The 25,869-nt window shown below is 39.4% G+C and overlaps 1 protein-coding gene across 1 annotated transcript in view; it reads left to right on the plus strand.

Moving 5' to 3' along the window:
* LOC110286646 (cytochrome b-245 heavy chain) overlaps nucleotides 1-25,661 on the plus strand; it is a 33,997-nt gene extending 8,336 nt beyond the window's left edge. Inside the window, exons 4-13 of the mRNA XM_021153154.2 lie at nucleotides 4,730-4,814; nucleotides 6,505-6,650; nucleotides 8,092-8,282; nucleotides 11,037-11,166; nucleotides 12,114-12,206; nucleotides 14,963-15,216; nucleotides 17,122-17,284; nucleotides 19,059-19,205; nucleotides 21,684-21,808; nucleotides 23,361-25,661. Of these exons, the coding sequence (XP_021008813.1) occupies nucleotides 4,730-4,814; nucleotides 6,505-6,650; nucleotides 8,092-8,282; nucleotides 11,037-11,166; nucleotides 12,114-12,206; nucleotides 14,963-15,216; nucleotides 17,122-17,284; nucleotides 19,059-19,205; nucleotides 21,684-21,808; nucleotides 23,361-23,487 (1,461 nt within the window). The 3' untranslated portion in view covers nucleotides 23,488-25,661. The remainder of the gene's footprint in view (nucleotides 1-4,729; nucleotides 4,815-6,504; nucleotides 6,651-8,091; nucleotides 8,283-11,036; nucleotides 11,167-12,113; nucleotides 12,207-14,962; nucleotides 15,217-17,121; nucleotides 17,285-19,058; nucleotides 19,206-21,683; nucleotides 21,809-23,360) is intronic.
* The last annotated feature ends 208 nt before the right edge of the window (nucleotides 25,662-25,869 follow it).

Genomic DNA, 25,869 nt, shown 5'->3' on the forward strand with positions numbered 1-25,869 from the left:
GTCAGTGGACAATAGCAAATTGATAGATCCCCGAGGAAGCTCTAAGGCCTAATGACAGCTTGGCTATTTGGGAGGTGGATGGCGATAACTCAGAGGTGAGTCAAAGCACACACATGCTATCTGTAGGCTAAGGAGGAACAGAAAGGGCCCTGGCAATCTAAGAGAGAGTAAAGGCCTTCCTTCAGACCCTGCCAGCAGATCACCCTGCTCAATTTTCAGGAAGTGGTGAGGAGATCATTTTCTTGAAAGTTTAGTATCGGCATGCCTTGTTTACCATTCATGACCACATGGGAAAAAAGCACTTAGGGAAAATGAAGGATTGCTGCTCTGGTGGGACCTGTGGCTCAGGCTTATTAATTTTTTTTATTAAAAAATGTGCTTTGTGTATACTAGATCTTAAGTCATAATGGTTATCTCTGAATGGGCACTGTATTACCCAATCAGATCACTCCACTGTTCTGACACTGCATTGATTTTTTTTTTAAGTGTATCTGTCAAAGGCTTGTAAGGGGCATCAACATCTATTATTTCTCAAATTTTATTGATGCTAATGATAGTGATAAAGATAGGACTGAGGTGACGCCATAGGAAGCCTAACAAAACCATACTGATTCTCTTCAAATTTGTTATGATGCTGGAGCTAGTGAATTTCCTCCTCCACCCCTCCTGTAAGAAAATAGAAAAAAGGCAGCAGCGAATGAGGACAGGCTCAGTTATCTGGTTTCCAAGGCAGTGAAAGTGTGGTCTCTTTGTATGACTAAGTAACCATTAAAGAAAACTTTAAAAAATATGTCCCATGTTGCTTTTTGTTCAGGATGCTTGCCCTCTCTAGCTGGAGAGACAGCTAACAGGTAGTTGAGAACTTAGATACACAATGATGCAAAATAGCATATGATTCTAATAAAAAAAAAACTCTCTCAATGAGTACATGCCTCCTAGAAAGAGCTTTGATGATTAAATAGATGAGATAAGGTCCTACAGTTATGTGGTATGCCTGTGAGTCGCCATAGACAGATACATGTAAAGGCAAAATTTACTTTCATATCACTGTTTTTAGCTAACTATACTAATTTTCATCCTGTGATTATTTTTGTTTTGTTTTGAGACAGGGTTACTCTGTATAGCCCTGGCTGTCCTGGAACTCACTCTGTAGACCAGGCTGGCCTCGAACTCAGAGATCTGCCTGCCTCTGCCTCCCAAGTGTTTGGATTAAAGGCGTGCGCCACCACTGCTCACTACCTGGACAGGTCTCATCCTATGATTCTTAAGAGTCCAATACAGTTTACCACTCCAGGAGGGATGCTAATAATTGTAACTTCTGTGCCACAAATTGCCACAAATGCATTAGGTTTAGAACAAGAATCATTTGCAAGCTGAAAGTTGTGTAAAGCAGAGGTCCAGCTTTCTGTGAGACAGAGAAAAATGCAAGCCTTCCGAAAGTCTAGGCTCAGAGTTAAGAGTATCTTTCTAGCATGCACAAGGCCCTGGGTTCCATCAGTTCTGTACAACAAAATGAAACAAACAAACAAAACAACACACCAAAAACACAAAACCTCTTCTAGGCTCCTTAGCAAAAATCTATTCATTATAGTTGCAGGTCTGTGGTCTCTGTTTCCTAGCTAGCAGTCACTCCAAGGCCATTTTCTGATCCCATACTCCTCTTCCCATGTACCTGCCCCCATCTTCCAGACATCAGCAGTAGCTTACATTCTTTTTGTATTTAAAGTCTCTGAATTCCTCTTCTTTGGAACTTCTAGAGTCTATGTGATAGTGTCAGATCATTTGGAGGGGGGGAAACTTCCTCTTTAAGTCAAGTTTGGACTTTACATCTGCAGATTCCACTTTACCACATAGTATAACAAACTACATGTCATCCACACAGGTCCCATCCACACTCAAGGGGAGAAGATTGCAAAGGGTCATTACAACTCCTTCCAGAATTCTGCCTAACAGAAGGACTTTTAAAAACTGGAGGAACGTGGCAGTTAAGAAACAGGAGGCTATTTCCTTAAAACTATAAAAGAGTTTGCTGGTTTGAATGAGCCCACTCTTTTTTTTTTTCCATCTTTCCAGGCCCATAACCATTTTTTTATGACACAACATTTGCTTATCTGATTTTTTATTATTAAAATGTTATTATATATTAAAAACAATACAACCTCTTGGGTATCATTTTCTGCATGTATAAAAGTATTCTCAAGAATCTTTTTTTTTATTACGTATTTTTCTCAATTACATTTCCAATGCTATCCCAAAAGTCCCCCATACCCTCCCCCCCCCAATTCCCTACCCCCCCATTCCATTTTTTTTGGCCCCGGTGTTCCCCTGTACTGGGGCATATAAAGTTTGTGTGTCCAATGGTCCTCTGTTTCCAGTGATGGCCGACTAGGCCATCTTTTGATACATATGCAGCTAGAGTAAAGAGCTCTGGGATACTGGTTAGTTCATAATGTTGTTCCACCTATAGGGTTGCAGATCCCTTTAGCTCCTTGGGTACTTTCTCTAGCTCCTCCANTGGGGGCCCTGTGATCCATCCAATAGCTGACTGTGAGCATCCACTTCTGTGTTTGCTAGGCCCAGGCATTGTCTCACAAGAGACAGCTATATCTGGGTCCTTTCAGCAAAATCTTGCTAGTGTATGCAATGGTGTCAGCGTTTGGAAGCTGATTATGGGGTGGATCCCTGGATACGGCAGTCTCTAGATGGTCCATCCTTTCATCACAGCTCCAAACTTTGTCTCTGTAACTCCTTCCANGGGTGTGTTGTTCCCAATTCTAAGGAAGGGGCACAGTGTCCACACTTTGGTCTTCATTCTTCTTGAGTTTCATGCATTTAGCAAATTGTATCTTATATCTTGGGTATCCTAGGTTTTGGGCTAATATCCACGTATCAGTGAGTACATATTGTGTGAGTTCCTTTTTGATTGTGTTACCTCACTCAGGATGATGCCCTCCAGGTCCATCCATTTGCCTAGGAATTTCATAAATTCATTCTTTTTAATAGCTGAGTAGTACTCCGTTGTGTAAATGTATCACATTTTCTGTATCCATTCCTCTGTTGAGGGGCATCTGGGTTCTTTCCAGCTTCTGGCTATTATAAATAAGGCTGCTATGAACAAAAGGCAATGACTGATATAACAATGACAGCTGAATGATAATGGATCCTTCATTGAGTAATTGCCCCTCTAGTCCCTGTTCTTCTACATTTTCTGACCACTGTCCACTAAGGATCCCAATACTTCAATTATTGAGTCTGATTCTGAGACATTTAGAATACTAATGACGGTGTTCTTGTGTCTGATTTCATGGAAAGGGGCATAGACTTTTGATAGACAAATAATAAACTGGAATCCCAGCCAAAGTGAAGTTTTAATTTTTTTTTTACCTATAACAGAGACAAGAATACATGCATTATTGCATTAAGTGATAGATAAATTATCTGGATCACACAGGCCACTCAATAAAGCTTTTCTCCTTTATCTGGAATCCTTATGGTTTTCCTTTCTAGTACTTTCACTATTCCAAGTGTCATCTTTTATGTAGCCTTCCTGCCTTTCAGGTGTGGTGCACTGAGAAACAATGGAGCAGATACAATTTTCCATACAATCATATTTTTGTACAAAATCAAAATATTTTATTAATAATAAGTAACCTCCTTATTTAAATTGAATGCAATACATAGACCAATGTATTGACAATACTTAAGACTGTTTTAGAAGTTCACCGACATCTTTAAAGAATTTTTATTTTTATTTTTTTTATTTTTTTTGGTGTCAGTACATTTAATTTGGAGCAAAGCAGCTAAAATAAACACATGGCCAGTTGCTCTGAGGTTTTCGTCTTTCTCTGCTTTGAGCATTGACCTTGACTCCAGCTTCAAACCCATGCACACTAACATGTGCAGGCAGGCCAAGTGCATTAGGGTATGGATTCTCTTTCTAGTTTGAATGTCAAGGTATCATATAAATTATAAAATACTGCAGTATTGGTACAAACTATTCTCAGACAGTCTGGATTTAAATCCCATCTGTGACACTCACTGGCTAAGTCACTATGAGGCAAGATAATCAACCATGTTTGTTTCATTAGCTGTTAGATAGCAATCATAATGGCCCCTCCTTAAAAAAAGTAGCATAAGAATTAAGTGATCCAACACATGTAAAAGGCTTAAAGCAGTTCTTTTCACAAGCTCTCATTAACTTTCAGTTATTATTATCATTGATATTAATTATTAATATATGACAATGATCTTCCTTGTAATGTTGCTGACCTAAATGAACATGTGAGCCCATTTCCGCCCCTCCTATAGTGTATATGAGCAACTGTGCAAGGATGTATTCACTTATTCTAGACTTGTTCACTCATCTTTGTCCCAGAATCCAAAGAATGTGACAACAGACTAAGCCTTCATGAAGTTTTAGATACCTTGTTTATTAAATAAATTAATTAAAACTAGAAATATATTTTGTCAAAATTCAAAACTGTAGAGAACAGTGAAAAATGTATTTGCAACAAGGCCTCATGTCACGAGTATGAGAAAAGGAAACAAATGACTTAAGCTGGCTGTTTGAACTGGGAGGGATGACTATCATCCCTTGTCATCAACCAAATGGATGGCAATCTACTCTACTCTTTGTAGAGTGCTTATGAGAATTACATATCAAGTGTCTGGAACAAGGAAAGCGTTCACATGAACAATTTCTACCATTCCTTTTCCTCTCCATCCAAAGTGTTGCTCGACAAGGATTCGAAGACAACTGGACAGGAACCTCACTTTCCATAAGATGGTAGCTTGGATGATAGCACTTCACACCGGTAAGTCTTAGAAGACATTTGAAATACAGAGAGCGATCTTGGTTGCATGTATGCAGGTCCATTAAGTTGTGATCAGATGAGTTAAGGTTAAAGCATTCAAACTCTATTTCCTGATGTTAGGATTCATACCTTGGGTGGAATATTTTTTTAACCATAGGGGCTTCCTATATAAATAAAATATGCCATACAGTCTATCCTCATGTCCTCATTGTTTCCTATTTTAGTAAAAAAAAAAAAGTCTGCTAGTGAACACACAAACATTTTTATTCATTTTACAAATGTTTTGCTACAGATGTGGACTTCATGGATTTTACAATGAACCTGCAGAACTATGAGCCATAATTTGAAAGTATCTTAAGAAAACTCTTATTACATGCATACCTTAGTGATTATTACTATGATAATCATACCATGCTTGCATACAATGTGTATTTATATATAGTGCATTCTATATTATTATCATGATTGTGGTGGGAATGTTGTTGCAGCAAAGAATGTTCCTAGAACTGTTATACAATCTCCATGAATTAACTTATATCATTTATTTGCCAGAAGATAGGCAAGCATAGCAGTGAACAAAAACGCCTTTTACTCTGCCTGTGGGGAGTGTATCTCTTACAGAGGAAAGTGAGCTTAATGTAGAGGCGTTTTACTGACTCCCGATTCTTCTATCAGATTTTGCAGGACTTTGAGTTGTGGTAAATGAAAGCTTTAAAAGAAATGAGTGACAAAATCCTGTTAGAAATTAGCATGCTATACCAGTAAGAAGGCAGACATGTGTGCCACACAGCTTGGAGTTGATCCCTAATTCAGTTTCTACTTGACTTAGGTGACCTTGGGCAAGGTTTTAAAACAAACAATGTCCTAGTTCCCTCATATTTTAGATGAGTTGGCATTAAACATACTTATTTCATTGGTTTAATGGAAGGACTGAATGACTGCAAAGCACAACAGGGCCAGGCCCCTAGGAAGCTCTAGGCCAGTGATAGTGAAATAATGAATGCAATTTCTTTTTTAAAATTAATTAATGTATCCACTTTACATCCCATTATTACCCACCCCTCTCCTCCCAGTCCTCCCTCTCACAGCTCCTCTCCCACTTCCCCTCCCCTTTTCCTTTGAGAAGCAGGAGGCCCCTGCTAGGTATCCCCTCACCCTGGCAAGACTACATACATCCTCTCTCACTGAGGCTAGGGAAGGCAGCCTAGTTAGGCAAGCAATTTCTTTTGAACTTAAGAGCTTCATGCTGATGACCATGAGCTTGTATTATTTCAGTTATACCCACCACTACTCTCTGGAGATGATAAAGCAGACATCATCACATGGGTGCGTTCTCATTTGAGTGCAAACACATTAGGCAAAAAGAGAAGCTGGGAATCTATCACATGTATACTCTTTAAAAAATTGATTGGCTGGCTCTCCTGAAATGTTAGATTAACCCCTTCATTTCACAAATGATGGAACTAATACCAGAAATTCTGTATGGTTTTTCCACAGTAGCACAAGCAGGAAGAAGCTGACCTATTAGACCTGCCATGCTTCTCTGGTTATTGGGCACTGTTTGTTTACTAAATCCCAAGCCCCATCCCTTTGGTTCTCTTTAGAGTCAGAGGCTGTGGCCAGAACCTTCCATTCAACTGATGTGCTTCATCCTTCTCCCCTCTTTGTGTCCCTTCCCTGCCCTCTTCAGCCATCCACACAATTGCACATCTCTTCAACGTTGAGTGGTGTGTGAATGCTAGAGTCGGGATTTCTGACAGGTATTCAGTAGCTCTCTCTGACATCGGTGACAACGCGAATGAAGAGTATCTCAATTTTGCTAGAGAAAAAATCAAGGTAAGCCTCCCTTTTCTGATCAGATGTTTGCTGGGCTATTAAAACAGAGGACTTTGTTTTCCTGAGTGAAAAAATAAATAAACTTATAATTTGTCCATAAAAACCAGCAATGAAAGTTTGAGTTTAGAATATAAGTGTAAAAAAAAAAAAAAGGTCTCCTACCTACCTGGTCTTATCCTCAGAAAGGCGCTCATGCCATTTTTATGAACCCAGTGGCTTAGGGAGACAGTTAAGTTCCCCAGTTGAATTTCAGACACGTTTTCCATGTTTACAAAACAGCTATAAGACAAAGAACATTAATTTTGCCCCAAATTTTACATTCAAACTGACATGAAAAAAGCTGGCATGACTCCTGCTTTTTTTCTGTCATACCATGGATAATTTTTCTTTCCATTCTTCATTGTTTTCCCAATGATGTCTATCGAACATATTAGTTTAACTGACATTGTCATGATCTGTCCGGATTTCCTTGGGTCACGTGTACTGGCCCTGTGCTTCCTCCAGAATGTTTTCCTTTTTATTCACTAATCCCTCTCCTCTTCTAAGGACTGCCTTGAGGCTCCCAGAATCTCTTTGTACAAGGATGAGATCTGAAAGCATCTGGATAATTACTGCTCCCTGAGAAGCCTTTGGCAAATAACCGATGAGTGCGGGCTTTGGCATGCAGCTCCTTTTCCTTTAGTTAGTACCAACTGTGATGTGTAACTTAACTCTCAGATTGATTCCTCTATGTCTGGAGTGGATGACATTTTCTCATCTTTATTCAATAGAATCCTTTGAGATTGGAGACAAAAAAGATGGGGGCAATCTCACGGGGCTTGGGACAGGGCTATCTTCGCCCTGACCCTGTGCATCTCTGTACATCCCAGCCTGCTCTAGAGCACCTGTTCTCTGGGCCTACATTTTTTTTTACCATGTTTATTTTCAGTTTCCTGAAAATAGAAACAATGAGAGACCATCTATAAGGTCAAGTTCAAGCTGTCCCTGTGAGATATTGTGTGTGTTTCCTCTTCTCTGACATGTTCCTCTTCACTGACAAGTTTCTTTTAGAACACCCTCTCTAAGTCATTTGTCCCCAAACTCTCATCTAAGGGTCTACTCATAATGAACCCAGCCTCAGGTGGCAGCTGTAATCAGAATTCATTGGCCAGCTATGTTCTGTAACCTTTCCAAATCAAAGAGATAGAGCAGGAGACACTTTGAAGATATCTTTTACTAAGTCAGTTTCCTGTAGTTCAACTCCACTACAATCATTTGAGTCTTCTTCTTTATCTATTTATCTGTGATTCTCCAATAATGTGAGACAGTTTAAATTTGGAAATCTCAACACCAGATCTGAGAGATGTGACTACAGTCACCAAAGGCACAGAAAATGCCTTATATAAACAGCTTTAAACTGGATGCTCCCACAGTTCTGAGCCTGTGTGTTTCTATTTTCCAGAACCCTGAAGGGGGCCTGTATGTGGCTGTGACTCGGTTGGCTGGGATCACAGGAATTGTCATCACACTGTGTCTCATATTGATTATCACATCTTCTACCAAAACCATTCGGAGGTCTTATTTTGAAGTATTCTGGTACACACACCATCTCTTTGTGATCTTCTTCATTGGCCTTGCCATCCATGGAGCTGAGTGAGTTTTCTAACTCCAATGCCAAATACTTTGTGTTCACTTTCTAGATGTATTGACCAAGGAAAGGCATAGCAGAGAACAGCTGAGGTCAGAAAAAAAATCCCCACAAAAACAGCAATGGTATTTGCTTTCTTGCTGTACCCATCAAATTCATTATGAGCTATTTAAAATAAGCTTGAAATACATACCTCCTGTATAAAATACACTGGCTATGGTTCTTCTCAAGGCCACCATTTGTGTGGATTGTCCACTATATTTCTGCCTGAAGAGAAGAAAGGTAGTCTACTTTCTGCATGGCCATACCTTATTGAAAGCATTGGTTTGGTCTTGCATGCCCACCACATCGCTTACTATGGATAAATCGTGTGTAGGTTAGGCAAAAATCCCAAAGTAGAGGAGTTAGTGATTAATCAGCTGAATCAGTTTCCTGATGTCCAAGTGATTTTTATTTAAGCCAATAATCATTACAAGTTTCCTACTGGGTAAGAGAATCTACCTCAGGAATTAGGGAGGAACGCTAGCTAGAAAAATACAGGGGCATTGCCTTCAAAATTTCAAATATGATAAAAAGTAATTAACTTCTACCAAGCATTATGTCAGGTGCTAAGAACTTGACATTCAATGTTTCTTTTAACCCTCTCATGTGTAGATGTGGAACCAAAAGGTAAAAATGGTAAAATGTGGGCCAAACCACTCCAGGCTGGTGAGTAGCCTAGAGAACAGGTGGTTTCGAGTGGGCTATGGTGAAAACTCTCATAAGGACAAACAGTTCTTGACTTTATGCTCAAAAAAAATCTGCTTTAATATCGTTTCATTTTTCTACTCTTTCCCACCACCTGCCCATACAAGCCAAGGTCAGGAACATTCCATGATGGGTATAGAGTTCCAGGAAGGCAAAGGGAGGAAAGAGAATATGCAAAGCTCAAGCCAGGTAACCTATGGGTGACCAAGTCTGGAGAGTGAAAAGAGGAAGGATGAGGAAAAACAACTGTGGCCAACTTCTCTGTGTGTTCTTCACCTACTTCCTGATTTGCATCTCTGTGAAACTCTTTCTAAGCACTGAGAAGTCTGTAAGAATGGAGGATCTCCCGAGTCTCCTAAAGCAACCGAGTGTCTTTCCCTGTAAGATGCTCACAATCCAGTTCTCTCAGAGAATCCTTCAAAGGAGAAAGAATGTCTTCCCCTGCCCCCTTCACTAGTCCCACTGCTTCCAGTTTAGTCTCCACATGAATCAGGAAATCAAGACCCTTTGTAGTTACTATTTCTCAGACTCCTGCTTTACTGTACTTGATGTGTTTCCAAAGCCATGTCCACTGAGCACTGAATTCACCATTTAATGAAGAAATATACCTGTATTGCAGATGGAATAACTGAAGCAAAACATTTTTAAAAAGTTAATTTTTTACCAAGACTACCAAAGTATGAATGCATAGAATTGAGATTTGAGGTCAAGGCTATCTGGGCCAAAAACACGCTGCTTTGGTACCCTGATGTAAAATTGCAAAAGAATACTTGCTTCTCAAGCTTATTCCAGAGGTTAACTGAGATAATTGGTGGACAGTAGTTTTTCTCATGCCAACTCAAAATAAGTGCTCATATAAGGACAGTCTCTTCAAAGAGACCTAGGAATGGTAAGGAATTAGTTTACACAGTGAGTTCCTAGCCAGCCAGGGCTACTTAATGAGACCCTGTTTTATATAAGGATGGGGGATGGGTCATGGCCTTGAATTAAACCATTCTCAGAACATACTAAATGATGTATTAAATTATAGGTATTCCAATTGAAGTCTAAAAATGGATGTCCATGTCTCATCTATCAATATATTCTGATGACCATGTCATTTGCAGTCTTTAAAATAACTTACTCCATTTTGTACTAACCCAGAATTGCCTAATATTCTAACATCAGCTTACTTGATAATTATTGAGTTAAACTAAATAGGCTCTATGCACTTTGAGTAATATAGTACTGGTGCTCGCTCATATCTGTGAGAATGGTCAAATTTTCCTGGAAAGATATCATTTTGAAAACATTTTTCAGATGTAATCTCATTATGGAGATGAGGCTGCCTTGAAATCCTCCAATTCACATTCTGCCTTAGCGTGTAGGGGTTACAGGTATGCATCATGTCTGGCCTACAGAAGTCAGGGATCTACAAATAAAGCACTCTGCTACCTCAGAACCACTCTGTATGGTTGTTTGTGTTGTTCAGTATCTACTAATGTCTGTCTAAAAGATGAAAGGTAGTCTACTTTCTGCTGGCCACATGACTGGCTTGTAGGAGTATCTTTACAGACAGAGAAACCTTTTCCAATTTTTACAATGTTGCCCCCTGGGTTAACAATCAGACTGTTAGAGATATCATTTTTCTAGGTCCTGTTTTTTTATACACAAAAATGATAATAGAAAAAAAGCACATTCTCTCTTTAACAAGGTACATGTTGGTAACCAAAGACACACTCTATAATGTTACGTGCCAAAGGTCTTTGTACCATCTGCACAGTTTTCTATTTTTCAAGATTACACATTCTCATTTCCTTCCCTGACTTACTTATAAGGGGTGTTACTGGTTAAAAAGCACAGGGCTCCCAAGAAGATATTTGCCATATGTGCACAATCAGTGTTGAGGATATAGGCCATTGTTGGAGTGCTTGCCTAGCATACATGAAGCTGTAGATCCCAAAAGTCTAAAATACTCAAGCAGCTGATTGTCTTGTTACTAAGTGATGTAGATTATTTTTTTAATTTACCAGACGAATTGTACGTGGACAGACTGCGGAGAGTTTGGAAGAGCATAATTTAGATATCTGTGCAGACAAAATCGAAGAATGGGGAAAAATAAAGGAGTGCCCAGTACCAAAGTTCGCTGGAAACCCTCCTATGGTATGTATTTGTATTGCTTCTATTATAATGCTATTACTATTAGTCTCAAGAAACAGGTACAAGTGTTGTCCATTAGGATGTTCTATATACTTTTGTCTACTGGGTGAATTGGCTAGAAGCATTTTTTTCAGTTGAAGTTCTTCTTCTAAGATAACTCTAGCATGTGTCAAGTTGAGAAGAAACAACCAAGCACCACCAAAAGCAAACCAAACCAGGACATGTGGGAAACATGCTCTATTCTCTACCTCAGAGTCCATTGAGATGATGTTATCTTTTACATTTTTGGTACTTGAGATATTAGGTTAGGAATCCAACTGGTCAAACTGGATAGATCTGTTGGGCCTAAATGTTTATAGAGAGCCTACAACTTTATGAAACAATTTCCATATTCTGTCCCAAGACTCAGAGAGAAGTCTTAGAGTTTTCATGTGTGTTTCCTGCAGCAAAAGCATTGCATAGTTCCTAGAATTTACCAGCATATTGAAGACATATGGAGGTCTTGCACAACATTTGTTATCTTGCAAAAGATTAATCTCAGACTCAATGACAGAAAGGAAAATTGCATTGTTTCATTAAAGATATCATGTTGCTGAAATGACACATTCTGAAGCCTTCCTTACTTTGTTGTAGGTTCAGTCCAAGTTCATGTGTTGACACCGAGAGGAACTCTCGTTCTTGCAGGGGGTTCCTCTTAGGAAAGTTTTACACTCCAGATGCAGATTATATATATATAACCCCAATGTGGCTGTTTTATTGGATTAACAGTTCATCTTAACTTTTGATATTTTCATATAGACTCTCTTATAAAAAATTCTTATCAGTAGTAAATGCTTCAGCAAGCTTATAAAGGTTAACCTGGCTTGTAAAATGTTTGCTCCTTCTGAGTCTCTCACGAGCTGTCACCACCCCCTTAACACTTCTCCTTTTTCTATTTGATGTGATTACAGACTTGGAAATGGATAGTGGGTCCCATGTTCCTGTACCTTTGTGAGAGGTTGGTCCGGTTTTGGCGATCTCAGCAAAAGGTGGTCATCACCAAGGTATTCACTGATGTGGAATTCACTTACCACATGGGCAACTCTCCCCGAATTCTCTATACTGTTTCTTTGAAAGGTCACTTAGCCACATTCTTTTTATTAAACTGAAAACAGAGAGAAGTCCTAAATTTAATCAGTTGATTTTAATGCACTTAATGATGAATTAATTAATAAATGAATTAATCTTTAAGAGGGACACTAAAGGTATCACTTTCTAGGATTCTCTCTCTCTGTCTCTCTCTGTCTGTCTGTCTGTCTGTCTGTCTGTCTCTCTCTCTCATACTCACACATTATGTGTTAGTGAGACAAAAATATTTTGTCTAAAAAAAAACCCACCAACAAGTAACCATAGGATGCTGAAACTTTCTAGTTCCTTCTTCTATTCTTTTATGTGATCACTGTATATTAGAGCTGCAGTGTCCGAAGTATCAAGCAGATTAATATATAAGCTACACCATGCATTTCCTCTCCGAACTCCAAGTCTGGAGTGATTTTTTTCTCCATTCTCCCATGCTTTTTTTATCATTACAAACTAAAGAAATTGATATACAATTAGACTCTTCTGATAGATGCATAGGAAGATAGATAAGTGATAGACAGAAGAGTTCCTTGTGTAGTTTCAGTAAACACCCAACAAGATGATTTTGTTAAATAAAATTTAATTCCATTCATTTGAGAAGTTATTTACAAAAAGTGTTATAGTTTATTTTTTTGCAAGACACTAAACTACCCTCTGTCCTCCACACTAGAATAGGTTGCTACCTATGGAGAGTCACAGCAGAGCTAGTCCTGCTGCCACTGGCAGGCTTGCCATGTACAAGTGTGCAGCCCCTCCCTCTTCTTTTATGCTATTTCTACTGTTTTATTTCTTTTAAAGCCTAGTCGTGATTTTTCTTTTCATAAATAAGATATGACCAAACCAGACAAATATTATTTCTAGGGCAAATTTGTTATCTTGTGAAGAAAATAAATGTTCACTTTCTCCTCATGTAAATATAAGAAACAGGGGTTGTCCAACAATATGCCCGTGAGTCTCCTTGTATATCTTATTTAGTTAAATCCTCTTTGTGCTTAACATAAGAAATTGCAACATGTGCAAATTTGTTTTACCACACAAAATTACAACATGGTGAACAAATTTCAACAGACTTTTCTCTATTCAAAATGTTGCTTTCCAATTGCTTGACTCAGAGAAGAGGAAGAGGAAGGTGTTTGCAGCCTTGTCCTATGAGACACATTGAAATCCCAGGTTTTGAAAATGTTTTCCATTTATTTTGGTGGTGCTAGGTGTCAAACTCAGGCATCACATATGCTAAACATCTGATCTGCCAATTAGTTACAGCCTCAGTAGTAACTTGTATTAATAGGAATGACCACACTTCTTCAGTCTACTCTGTTGTTTCAGTTCTCCATAACCTTCGATCCTTTGATGAACTTTGGCTTGTCTGTATTCATCCCTCTGAAATTCTTCTTGATATTGTAGGCATCTTCTCAGGAACAGTATCTGACCTTTGAGTTAGTTTGAAGCTACCATTTTCAGTTAGCTCAGAATTGGCTTGTGTTTATAGGCTACAATGTAGTGTTCTCCCATGTGATACTTGTACAATCAAGTGAAGGAGTAGCACATCTTTCAACTCAAACACGTATGATCTCACTGGTACAAAAAAAGTCAAAGGCTTCTAAAAAGCCTTAAAATAGAAAACATAGTATTCACCATATGTACCATAACTACTGTCTATCAGGACACCAGAACCTATTCATCCTACTTGACTGGAAGTCAATGCCTGAGAGCACCCATTGTCTCCTTCTACTCCATTTAAATAGATTGTCTGTGGTCATTTGTGTATATGGAGGATAAATATGAAAACTGGCTTGGTGAAAGATGAACGGTGCTCTCCCTCAAGTGAGGAGAAATGTAGAAACAATACATGGAATCGGGCTTTATTTAAGTGTGATTCAGAACAACAGCAGAGCATGGCTAGCTTCCCTTTGGGGCTGTTGCAGTCTACCTGGTCAGTGAAAGCTCCACATTTCATCTAGATACCTGTGTCCTCTCCCATGACCTGGGGAGACAGCGTGAACAGGAGAATTTTTTTTTTCTATTTTTGTACCTTCTTTAGCTTGAGAGAGACAGAGAGAGAGATCACAACAGACTGATAGTTTCCATTTCCTGACAAAGACTGTGAAACAGAGAACTGTATGCAAATGCTTCTTAGAAGCTTGTTCTCAGGGGCTGTACTCATAAGGAAAGAAAACCAGATGTGGTAGCACATTCCCATGATCTCAGTAACCAGGAAGTTGAGGTAGGAGAGCAAGAGTTCAAGACCAGCTTAGGCTACATCACAACTTTCTGGCTACCCTGGGCTGCATACAGAAACCATGTCTCAAAACAAACAAGAAAAAGAAAACATTAAAAATATTAAGAAAGAAAGAATGAGGAAGAGAGAAGGACAGGCCTGGGCCACAGTGTGGTTGCAATTGCAGTGTCAGATGATCCTAAAAGGCAGTGTTGGAGTTGTCTCAGGATGAAGGGAGAATACTAGGACTTTGTGTCCATTCCTCAGTCCATGGTTAGCCATCAGCTACAATTGAGGACAAATCCCAAATGACAGATACATTTGCTGATGGACCTTCTGTGTTGGTCCCAAAATAAAAAAGCACAGGTAAGGCATCTTAACTAAATACTTTATCCATATGGACCTCAAAAGTTCAAATGTTTTGTGGACATGCAATTTCCAGGGTTGTGTTTTATTCTACAGGTGGTCACCCACCCTTTCAAAACCATTGAACTTCAGATGAAGAAGAAAGGATTCAAGATGGAGGTGGGACAGTACATTTTTGTCAAGTGCCCCAAGGTGTCCAAGTTAGAATGGCACCCATTCACACTGACCTCTGCTCCTGAGGAAGACTTTTTTAGCATCCATATCCGTATTGTGGGAGACTGGACAGAGGGGCTATTCAATGCTTGTGGCTGCGATAAGCAGGAGTTCCAAGATGCCTGGAAACTACCTAAGTAAGTCTGGGACACATTGCAAATGTGTATGCATTTAGGAGAAATGGCGAAATAGTTGTGATCCCCCCACATCTTACCACATGATTTCTGAGTAACAAAATACAGTGGTTCAAAAAATATATGGGTGTTTCTCCGTGTTCACAGTTGCATGTGGTGTGTTTATATATATGTTTACATATCTTGGGTGAACTATAAAGTATTGAGATAAAATATTAGCAATACCCCCAACTTTCTTTAAATATGTAAAGATTAAGGTCAAATTATCTTAACTTTTTCGGAGAAACAAAAATCATGTCAGGGGTATTCTTAAATTTTAAATGGTATCATTTATTTGAGTAGACTATTTGCTTTGCATCTTTCTCTCCAGTTTCCTAACACAAACAAATGATGTCATTTTAACAATCATGTCAGGGACTCAGTAGAAGCTAAGTAATGCAATTAGGAATTTCAAATGTCGATTGTCCTTCCCAGGGGAAGCAGAAGCAGGAGAATCAGGAGTTCAAAGCTCTCATTGACTAGATAGAAACATGGAAGGATCTCTTAAAAAAAAAAAAACAGTCTGTGAGGGTAGGGGGGTAGTTGCCTAGCATGGGTGAGGCTCTAGGTTCAGTTCCCTTTATTATATTTTTTAATTAGGATAGCCTTAACTCACCATTAAGAAATTATTTTGTGGATTTAGCAATTTCAATTATACAAAGATTATAAATATTTTTGTAATCTCGGTGGTATTTATGCAAATTAATTTTCAAGTAGTAATTTAAATCACCTATTATATTCAATAAAATGGTTATTTAAATTAAAAAAAAAGAAACCAAAACACAAGTATTGTGGACATAGAATTTTCAAAAACAGAATTGTTCTTGGGTTATGTTTTCCTGCTTCTCTCAGGTGTAGAGATAGGAGTGAGTTTACTTGAGATTATTCATTACAACTGGCTGTTGTTTATCTCTATGAAAAATAACATGTTTTTGCTCTATACTGGTTGTCTTCAATGTGAGGCTTGTCCTCCATGTGTGGATTAACCTTGTTACTGTACAATTTATTCATCTTTTTAACCCTCAGAATAAATTGTCTGATACTCTGAATAAAAAAAAAAGAAAGAAAGAAAGAAAGAAAGAAACATGGAGGCTATCCTGGGATACAAGAAATCTCAGTTCAAACAAACAAGCAAGCAAGTAGCCAAGCAAGCAAGCAAGCAAACAAACAAACAAACAAATGCCTTGATCAGTAAGAGCTTGCTGTGCAGACCAACTCAAGGGTTGTCCTGAGTGCAACCCTTGCCCCCCCCCACCAGATCCCATGGTTGAAGGAGAAAAACTCCCAAAAATTGTCCTCTGATATCATGTACTCTTTGGCATATGCATACATACATACAACATCGACAACACCACAAAACAAAAGATCAAATATAATCTTTCATAACAAGAGAGACATGTGAGCCGGAGAAAAGGCTCAGAGCATTAACTGTTCATCCAGAAGACCTGAGTCAAGTCTGAGCACTCACAACTATATGTAACTCCCATTCCAGGGGACCTAACATCTTTTTATAGCCGGCATGTACATGGTACACAGACAGACATGCAGACAAAACACACACATGCACATGATAAAATTAAATAAATCTAAAGAGGCATATGTGTTGTGTATAGAGGGAAAGAAGAGAAAGAAAAAGAAAAAAATTCCGTGGCAACCTAGCAAAGATTTTCATTCATATTAGCTAATTCATAATAGCTAATCATTCATATTCTTACTTTCAACCTCAGTGGTGGCATTAAATGACTTCCATGAAAGCCATTTTGTGGAGATTTCCTATGCATAGAGTCAGCATAGTGCCCATCTCCAACAGTGGGTATTCTGCTGTGCAGATCAATGCATCCATAACCATCCCCTTCCCTTTCCATTCAGGATAGCAGTTGATGGACCCTTTGGTACAGCCAGTGAAGATGTGTTCAGCTATGAGGTGGTGATGTTAGTGGGAGCCGGGATTGGAGTCACGCCCTTTGCCTCCATTCTCAAGTCTGTCTGGTACAAATATTGTGATAATGCCACCAGTCTGAAACTCAAAAAGGTAAGTACCTCTTACTTGTTGGAGTGTCTGGGCTAGCCATCAATCTCTAAAAGGCTTTCAGAGATGAGAAAAATGATGAAAAGGTTTAAGTGACTCCAGAGAGGCAGGCTTGCTTCAAGGGAGTAGAAGGTACAATAGTGTGCACATATATAAACAGACCTGTTAGAAAAAGCAATATGCTGTGTTTGTCTAGCAGTATTATAAATTCATAAAATTTGAGAAAAAGAGGAAGTAGTTACAACCCCAACCCAATAGTTACACTTTAAGTATGCACATGCAAGAGCACATATATATGTGAACACATATGTACACGTGCACACAAACACACACTCAAAGCAGTGCAGAAGGTGGCAACCAAAGCTTCAAGTGTGCTACTCAAGTGCTCTACCCCTGGATTACACCTCCTTCTCCTTGGATATTCTTTTCTAGTTTTCCCTCAGAAATTTATGTATTTTTAGAAATGTATAAATATTAAATACATACAATTTAATACCCCATTTTCCATAATTTTTAAATAGAAAGGAATGCATGACTGGGGATGGAACCCCGGGCCTTCCACCCACTAGTCAAATGCTGAACCACTAAGATACAACTTGACCCTCCTTTCCCTTTTGATATTGGCCCAGGCAGGCCTTTAACTTATGATCCTCTCTCTTCAGTCTCCCAAACAGTTGTGATTCCACACCTGAACCCTTGGCATTACAGGACAGTGGCAGCAGGCCAAACTGAAAACATTTTTTTTCTTGTCAGCCTGCATTATACAATGATACTAACTCTAATTTCAGCTCTTCAATATACTGCTTTTTAGCAGAATAGGGCAAGGGACATGGAACTTTTTACTTGCTTATGGATATCTCCTGGGGATAAGTTTCCAGGGGACTGTTACATGTTACTTGAGGAAAGATGCCTTGTAAACTTTAAATTATTCTAGTAGCTGTTAAGATTGGTTCCGATAGGGCCATCAACCACAGCTTCACATTTCATTCTTTCCTACTGAAGAAGGTATGGGTGATACGACCTTTGCCCCTAGGAACTTGGGAGGGTCTGGCAGTCCCGGGCAGGGAAGCCATCATGTGGGCAGCCACTGTGTTTATTCCTTTGGCCTTTCTCAAAGCAGATACATAGGAAGTCAGGGATTCTGGGAAAGCAACAGCAGCCAGCAGAGAAAAACTAGCAAGCCACAAGGTGGGGGTTGACTACATATTTGTAAGCCTAAATCATCAACATATTGATTTACTTTTAAATATTTATTTTTATTTGTGTGTGTGTGTGCATGTGCACACGTGCGCACACAGACATACCACATATGTAGGGGTGCAACTAGAAATAAAAAGAGTGTATCAGATGCCCTGGAGCAGGAGTAACAGGCAGTTGTGAGCCACTTGACACAGATGCTGGTAACAGAACTCTGATGCCCTGAAAGAACAAAAGCAGTCTTATCCAATGAACCACCTCTCTAGCAGCTCCTGAAAACTATTTCCTGATCTGCTTGCTTGAAGTTCAGAGAACATTTGTGTAAATTAGCCTATGAAGGATATATAGTTTGGTAATATACACTCACAATGCCAGCACTCGAGAAGCAGAAATTGGAGGATCCCGAGTTTAAACTAGGGTCAATCTATATTTAAAGGCCCTGTCTTAAAACAATGACAAACATCTCCAGATTTCTGAAAAACTGTTTCTAGGCATTCTGGGTGTCATGAAAAAGTTTAGAACATTGGAAACCCATTCACTGAAGCTGATATAATCTGACTTGTGGCCTGTCCTCTTTCAGATCTACTTCTATTGGCTGTGCAGGGACACGCATGCCTTTGAGTGGTTTGCAGACCTTCTGCAGCTGCTGGAGACCCAGATGCAGGAAAGGAACAATGCCAACTTCCTCAGCTACAATATCTACCTTACTGGCTGGGATGAATCTCAGGTGAGGACAAGAGTCCAGTTCTCAGGTCTTTTTTAGTATGGCTAGAGCATGCTGGCTTCTCTTTTACTTTTTTGGAAAATTCCATATACTACTCCCAACCAGTGCCCCCCACCCACCGACACACACAAGGACAACTAATGGACTCAAGTGACCAAGCCTGCTCACAGTCACTCAGTATCATCATAAGATATTTAGACCATTGAGACTAGATTCCAAACTAAAGGGCCTATGTTGATATTAGGACATTGTTCCCAACAAAGAGCTGGAATCTCACGTCAGGTGGACAAGACTCATCAAACGTCAATGGGAAGGAAAATCTATCCCCCATATTGTATTTAGTCCTTAATTTATATGTTATGTATGTTTTATGGTGTATTCAGTGCATTTATATCCAGTCAGCTCTCCATATACTTGAGGTTCTGCATCTATAGGTTCCAGCAACCTAATCAAAATATGTGGGGAAAAGGTAATCATGGAATTGCTCCCTAAACAACTAGTTAACAACTAGTTAACAACTAGTTACATAGGTCTTCCATTGCCTGAGGTATCATAGCTAATCTAGATATGGTTCAGAACATGTAAGAGACTTCAGCTCTTATGGATTTGGCTATCAAAGGATTGGGGTCCTATAGTCCTCTGCAGACTGCTTCCTGATCCTGGTATTGTTTTTAGTGTTCCTACAAATATTGTCTAATTTTATGTTCTCAGCACCCCTATGATGAAGTAAGTATTATTCTCTAAATTTTATGGACAAGGAATAAAAGTCTAGAACTGATTACCTTATTTGCATAAAGGCATCCAACAAGTAAACGACAGAGTCCAGATGCACTCAGCACTTTCCAGCAGTCTGTGGCTATTAATAACAAATAAGTCAACATATATGATGAAGAAAGTTGGATATATAGTATATATGCAGATATGTATATGAATATGTGTCCTGAAAAATATTTGGAGACCACTAAAATAAGTCACTTGTCTTCAACTGAATGCAATATAGTCTCTCACCAAGATCATTTAGCAGTTTAAGCACCTTATAATTGACAAGGTTAAGAAATGCTGTATGAAGCCTGATTGGGGCCGATATGGTTAGGTATAAATGTCAGTCTGGGAAGAGAGTCTCAATTAATTAAATATTTATATCGAACTGGCTTAGAGGCATATCTGTCCAGAGCATGCTATTGTCTTAGTTGCTAACTGATGTGGGGAGATCAGTAGGTGGCGCCAGTCCCTGGGGGGGGGGGGACCTTACCTAAATAGGACAGAAGAAAGCTTAGATAGAAGCAGAAAACAAGCTGCATTTGCTTCCTCCTCCTCCTGACTGTGGATATGACTAGCTGTTTCCAGTTCCTGCTATCTTGACTTCTCCACAACGACGGACTGTAACCTGCAATTGTGAGCCAGAAAAACCCCTTTTCTCCTAAAGATTTTATCATAATACTTTGTGACAGAGACAAGGAAGGAAACTAGTACAGGTTCCCTGTAGTATGAATTTGCCTTTCTTAAAGGGTGATATGGCCCTTGGGGGCAAAAGCAAAACTTCACACTTTTGCGTCAACCAGGGAGGAAATAGTTAACTTTCATAATATTTGGTTTAGCCTAGTAGTCAGCTAACATTTGCTCTATGTGACCTTGAGGTCAGGCTATGTCTAAGACAGGGAGGAATAATGACTGCCTGTATTTATGGTCATTGGTTTACCTCTTAGTTTTGTGAGCTTAGGATTAGGAAAGAAGAGTTCATTGAGTGACTGTCATCAGTTTCCCCACTGGTTCATCTTGAACCTTGCCAGGAGTCACAGGCAGCTGCATGGCTGGATCATTTACTGAGAGACTGAGGCTGATTGCTTTTTGATCCAGTAACAGAAGGCCAATTCTTGAAAATGAGCTACAAGCAGTTGGCAATTTCCTGTCATAGCCTTGAAATCCATCTCCTCCTAAATGTTCTAATCCACTGCCTAAACTAACTGGCCCAGCCGTGAAGGTCCTGTAGGCACCTGCCTCTAGGAGCCAAGCTTTTGGTGTATACAAAGAACACATCTCATTCTGGGGACAGTTATTCTTCTCATTTTGTCATTTCATCTTAGTTTGTGTTATAATTCCTTTACCTTTTCATTTAGGCTGGCCTTATTTGGATTGTAAAAGAAGGATTTTCTCTTTAATGCAGTCTTGCTTCAAATGGTCTCTTTCTCAACACCTGAACTTTTATAAAGCTTTTTACAAAGTCACATTCTGTAAAGGGAGTTACTATTGACTATGCCATACATCTCATAAGGAACTGACTTATTGATACCCACATGTCTAGTATATTATCTTGATAGCAGATGGGTACAGAGGACCCTTCCATCCCCTTTCTTCCTGAAGAATATCATCTCCTATCATCATAACGTGTGTATGTCTCTGTGTGTTAAGTACTAAGAGCTTGATTTGTGAAATGTGATATACCATGTCTCTTTTTTTCTGAATGTCTATGTTTTGCTATAGGCCAATCACTTTGCTGTGCACCATGATGAGGAGAAAGATGTGATCACAGGCCTAAAACAGAAGACTCTGTATGGACGGCCCAACTGGGATAACGAGTTCAAGACCATTGCAAGTGAACACCCTAAGTAAGAAGTTCTCCTTTCAAGTGTTCTTGAAGCTTGTGGTCTGCCTAAAGCAGCAGTTCCCGAGCACTGACTGTACTTTGTAGTCTAAAAGTTATCATTAACATTTCCATAATGCTGTGATGGGGTTGAATTCTTATCCAACAGATGTCTGATAGCTCTGACTTTTAGAAATAACCTTTAAGTCATAGCAAAATCACATGGAGAGTAATTCTGTCAAATTCATAGCATTTCTCTTCTTTAGTTGTCCAAATGTCACTATTGTATATATTGATTTTCAATAATGAGTACAGCTTATACTTACTATTAAGACTATTATACCTTCACTTTGAGATCAAATGTCTGAGTCTAAAATCATAAGTTGACAGATGACATGGTGTCTTTCTATTGTCACTACAGTTTTAGCCATCATGAAACCCTGAGGAAATCCCCCTGTCACATAGAACACATGAGAAACTCATTATCTTACTCTCAATATATCTTTTCAAATAGATGTGGCAAACACATTGACTTGCCTTTGAAACGTGATGTGCTCAACAAATATGTCGGGCTGCATGCATAGCTATTCTTAGATGTATGTGGCCCATTGGCCCCAGGTCTGATATGCCTACTTTACTTGAATCATTGCTTTGTACACTTTAATGAGCACATAAATTACCTTGCTATGTTATTACATATAGACATATAAAATTACATTTATTAGGTCTGAGGTGGGGCCCAGAAACCTGCATTACTAAAAACATGAAATTTTTTAAGATGGCATGGGACCGCATTTTAAAAAACAAGGATTTCCACTGTAAGACTTCAGAGGATGAAGCTGCTGTCAGAGTTGAGGGTTGTGTTACTGATTTGAAAATACTAGAAAGATTTGGGGGGCTCGAGTTCAACAGGAAAGTACACTTTAGCTTTGTTTATTAGCCATGTGTCTTAGTCAAGGTTTCTATTCCTGCACAAAACATCATGACCAAGAAGCAAGTTGGGAAGGAAAGGGTTTATTCAGCTTACACTTTCATACTGCTGTTCATCACCAAAGGAAGTCAGGACTGGAACTCAAGCAGGTCAGGAAGCAGGAGCTGATGCAGAGGCCATGGAGGGATGTTACTTACTAGGTTCAGCTTGCTTTCTTATGGAACCTGGGACTACCTGCTCAGGGATGGCACCACCCACAATGGGCTGGGCCCTTCCTCCTTGATCACTAGTTGAGAAAATGCCTTACAGCTGGATCTCATGAAAGCATTTCCTTAAGGGAGGCTCCTTTCTCTGTGATATCTCCAGCTGTTTCTCTGTGACAAAACCAGCCACTACCATGATACCTCTGTGGCAGAAATTTCCAAACCCTTGCTTGGGGTTCATTTTCTGGGGATGTTAAATCCATTTGAGTTTGCCAGCCATTTCTATACTCAGTCGAGCCTGCTCCTTGTGAGTAAATTGAACATTTTTGTCCCTTGTGGAAAATAAATAGGAATAGAGTGGCCTCAACTGAACAGGAAATTTACTACCCTCGCTGTTGCCCAACTCATGTCAAAGACTGAAACTTTCTTTTCTTTCTCCAAAGCACCACAATAGGCGTTTTCCTGTGTGGCCCTGAAGCCTTGGCTAAAACTCTCAGTAAACAGAGCATCTCCAACTCAGAATCCGGCCCGCGTGGAGTCCACTTCATTTTCAACAAGGAAAACTTCTAACTCAGCTCTTTCACCAGGAAACCAGTGTATGCTGCCAAATGTCCCAATAATGCTGGTTGATTGTAGGAGAGAAGGAGGAAAGGAAATCACAATGACACAGGCCCCCTAAAAAGGAATTCCAAAGATCGTTACTAGTCATCCGTCATATTGCATGGAACTTCATGGTTTCAGAGCACTTTTTACAAACATAGTTACGCATTGTTTCACATTTCCCTCTGACATGCCAGAAGAGGGTAAGGCAAAAGCATTTTCTGGGACTCTCTCTAGGATAAACAATAGGATCTCAAATGAGTTCTGCACCTTCCTTCCAATTCAGAAGCTGAAACCACACCTAAGCCATCTGACTCTGGGTGTGGTCACCTTTTCACATTTAATACCAGGTTGTCTCAAGCTTCAGTTTTTATACTATCCACCAACAAAAAAGCAAATCAAAGAATAGCTCGTCATTCTTAGCTGTTGTTTTATCTTTAACCTTAGCATCATGCTAAAGGAAACTTTTTAAATAGAGGAGATAGTGATGCTCATGATGACTTAATACTTCCTAATGACAGTATCGGCACAGAAGTATATTCCAGTTTTACCAGCACAACAGTCTAACTGGGTCAGAGATTATTCCTAGTAAGAAATATTAGACTGATTGGAGTTAAAGTAACACTCTACATTTATCATGGTGTTTGGCAGAATTGGTGTTCAAGGTCAGTTTATTGACTGAATGAATGATTGAACAAACAGATGCAAACAGTCAGAACTATGTCATAATGGAATATATGGCCAGAGACAGAATTACCCTTCTGTTTCTTTTACACACCGAAGTATCCTGATTCCCCTGGGAGTAGAGAGAAAGATATGAACCAGGAGGATGGTCAGGCCATCCTACTGGTATTCATCCAACTGTTATTTGGAGGGAGGAGGGAGGAATTCAGAGACCTATTCTCCTGTGATGATGGGGGCTAACACTTCTAGTTCTAGTCTGTAAGCTGAAAACGAAGAACACATTTATTTACTGACAGAAATGATCTGTTCCAGCCAAACCTTGGGAATTTTGAACTGAATTCTAAGAAATGTATACATGATAATACATATCCTGCTAAGAATCCATTTCTTCTTTGGCTTAAATACCTATACAAATAGATCTTATGTGCATAGACAATAACTTGTTTTTTTTTTAATTGCAGCATTTTCATCACCACTAGTACCAGCATCACCATCTTCCTAAAATAGAAATTTTAGAAACTGTAATCCCCAAATAACTGGGTTAAGAGTAAAATCACATCCGATATTTTATGGGCATCCAGAAGTGCAAGACAGAGTCTAGATGACTGCTAGACTAGTCACATGTGAAAAAGAAAGAGAAAACCCCTCCTCTTTCTGGGAACTAAAAGCATTGTTGACTGCCCGCCCCGCCCCCAGGAATACAAAGACTTATAACTATTCAGCTTTGGTAATGAGAAAGGAAGAGTAGAGAGCAGAGGCCTTGATGAGGAGAAAGTGGTGGAGACAACAGGAGAGAAAGGAAAGCTCGGCACAAGTGAAGTGTCAGATGCAAAGGGTCTCATGGTGGTTAGGATTCGGCCTCCATTGCTACTTGGTATGTATCACATGTAACTAAAGGATACATGCGCTCATCTTGTTTTGACTTCATATAGCATTGCACAGTTTTAGTTCTGATCACAAATTTTGCTATTGTATGGATATTTTGAAGGGACTAGATGAAGGGAGAGCTCAGATTCTCCTTATGTTCCTGCTATGCCCTTGTTCGCTTAGCATCCTTAGAGCACTCAAGGCTGGTTCTGGCAAATAAGGCCTTCCTAGATGTGCACATGGCACCATGAGAATTGTTGCCCTGGGACAAAGGTCCAGACAGACCTTCCTGTTGCACCCTAGGCCATCCATTTGCTTGGTATAATTAATGCGTCCATTTTAACTATTTGTGGCAAAGTTTGATCTCAGTTACAAGGACTCTGAAAACACCGAAAACACCGTTCTAACAAAAGTGATAATGAGTCTGTTTGTTGCTCCAAGAATCTTTCTCCAGTTTTCTGGTTTTTTTTTTTTTTTTTTTGTCTTTATTTTTCTTGCAGACAATAGATCCAGACCGCAGCCTGGCCCCTCCCCCTCCCCCAGCCCTGCTTCCACACCTCCTCTCCCCCAGATCCATTGCTCCTGTTTCCCTTAAAAACAAACAAACAAACAAACAAACAAAAAAAAACCAAAAAAAAAAAAAACAGACCTCCCAGAGAACACAGCATAACAAGATGTAATAAGAATAGGCACAAACCCTCATATCAAGGCTGGATGAGGCAACCCATGAGGAGAAAAAGAATCCCATAAGCAGGCTAGGGTTGATATCAACATAGTTCCCAAAATACAGATCTATCCTGA

This window comes from Mus caroli, chromosome X, assembly GCF_900094665.2.
Source record: "Mus caroli chromosome X, CAROLI_EIJ_v1.1, whole genome shotgun sequence".
NCBI lineage: Eukaryota > Metazoa > Chordata > Mammalia > Rodentia > Muridae > Mus > Mus caroli.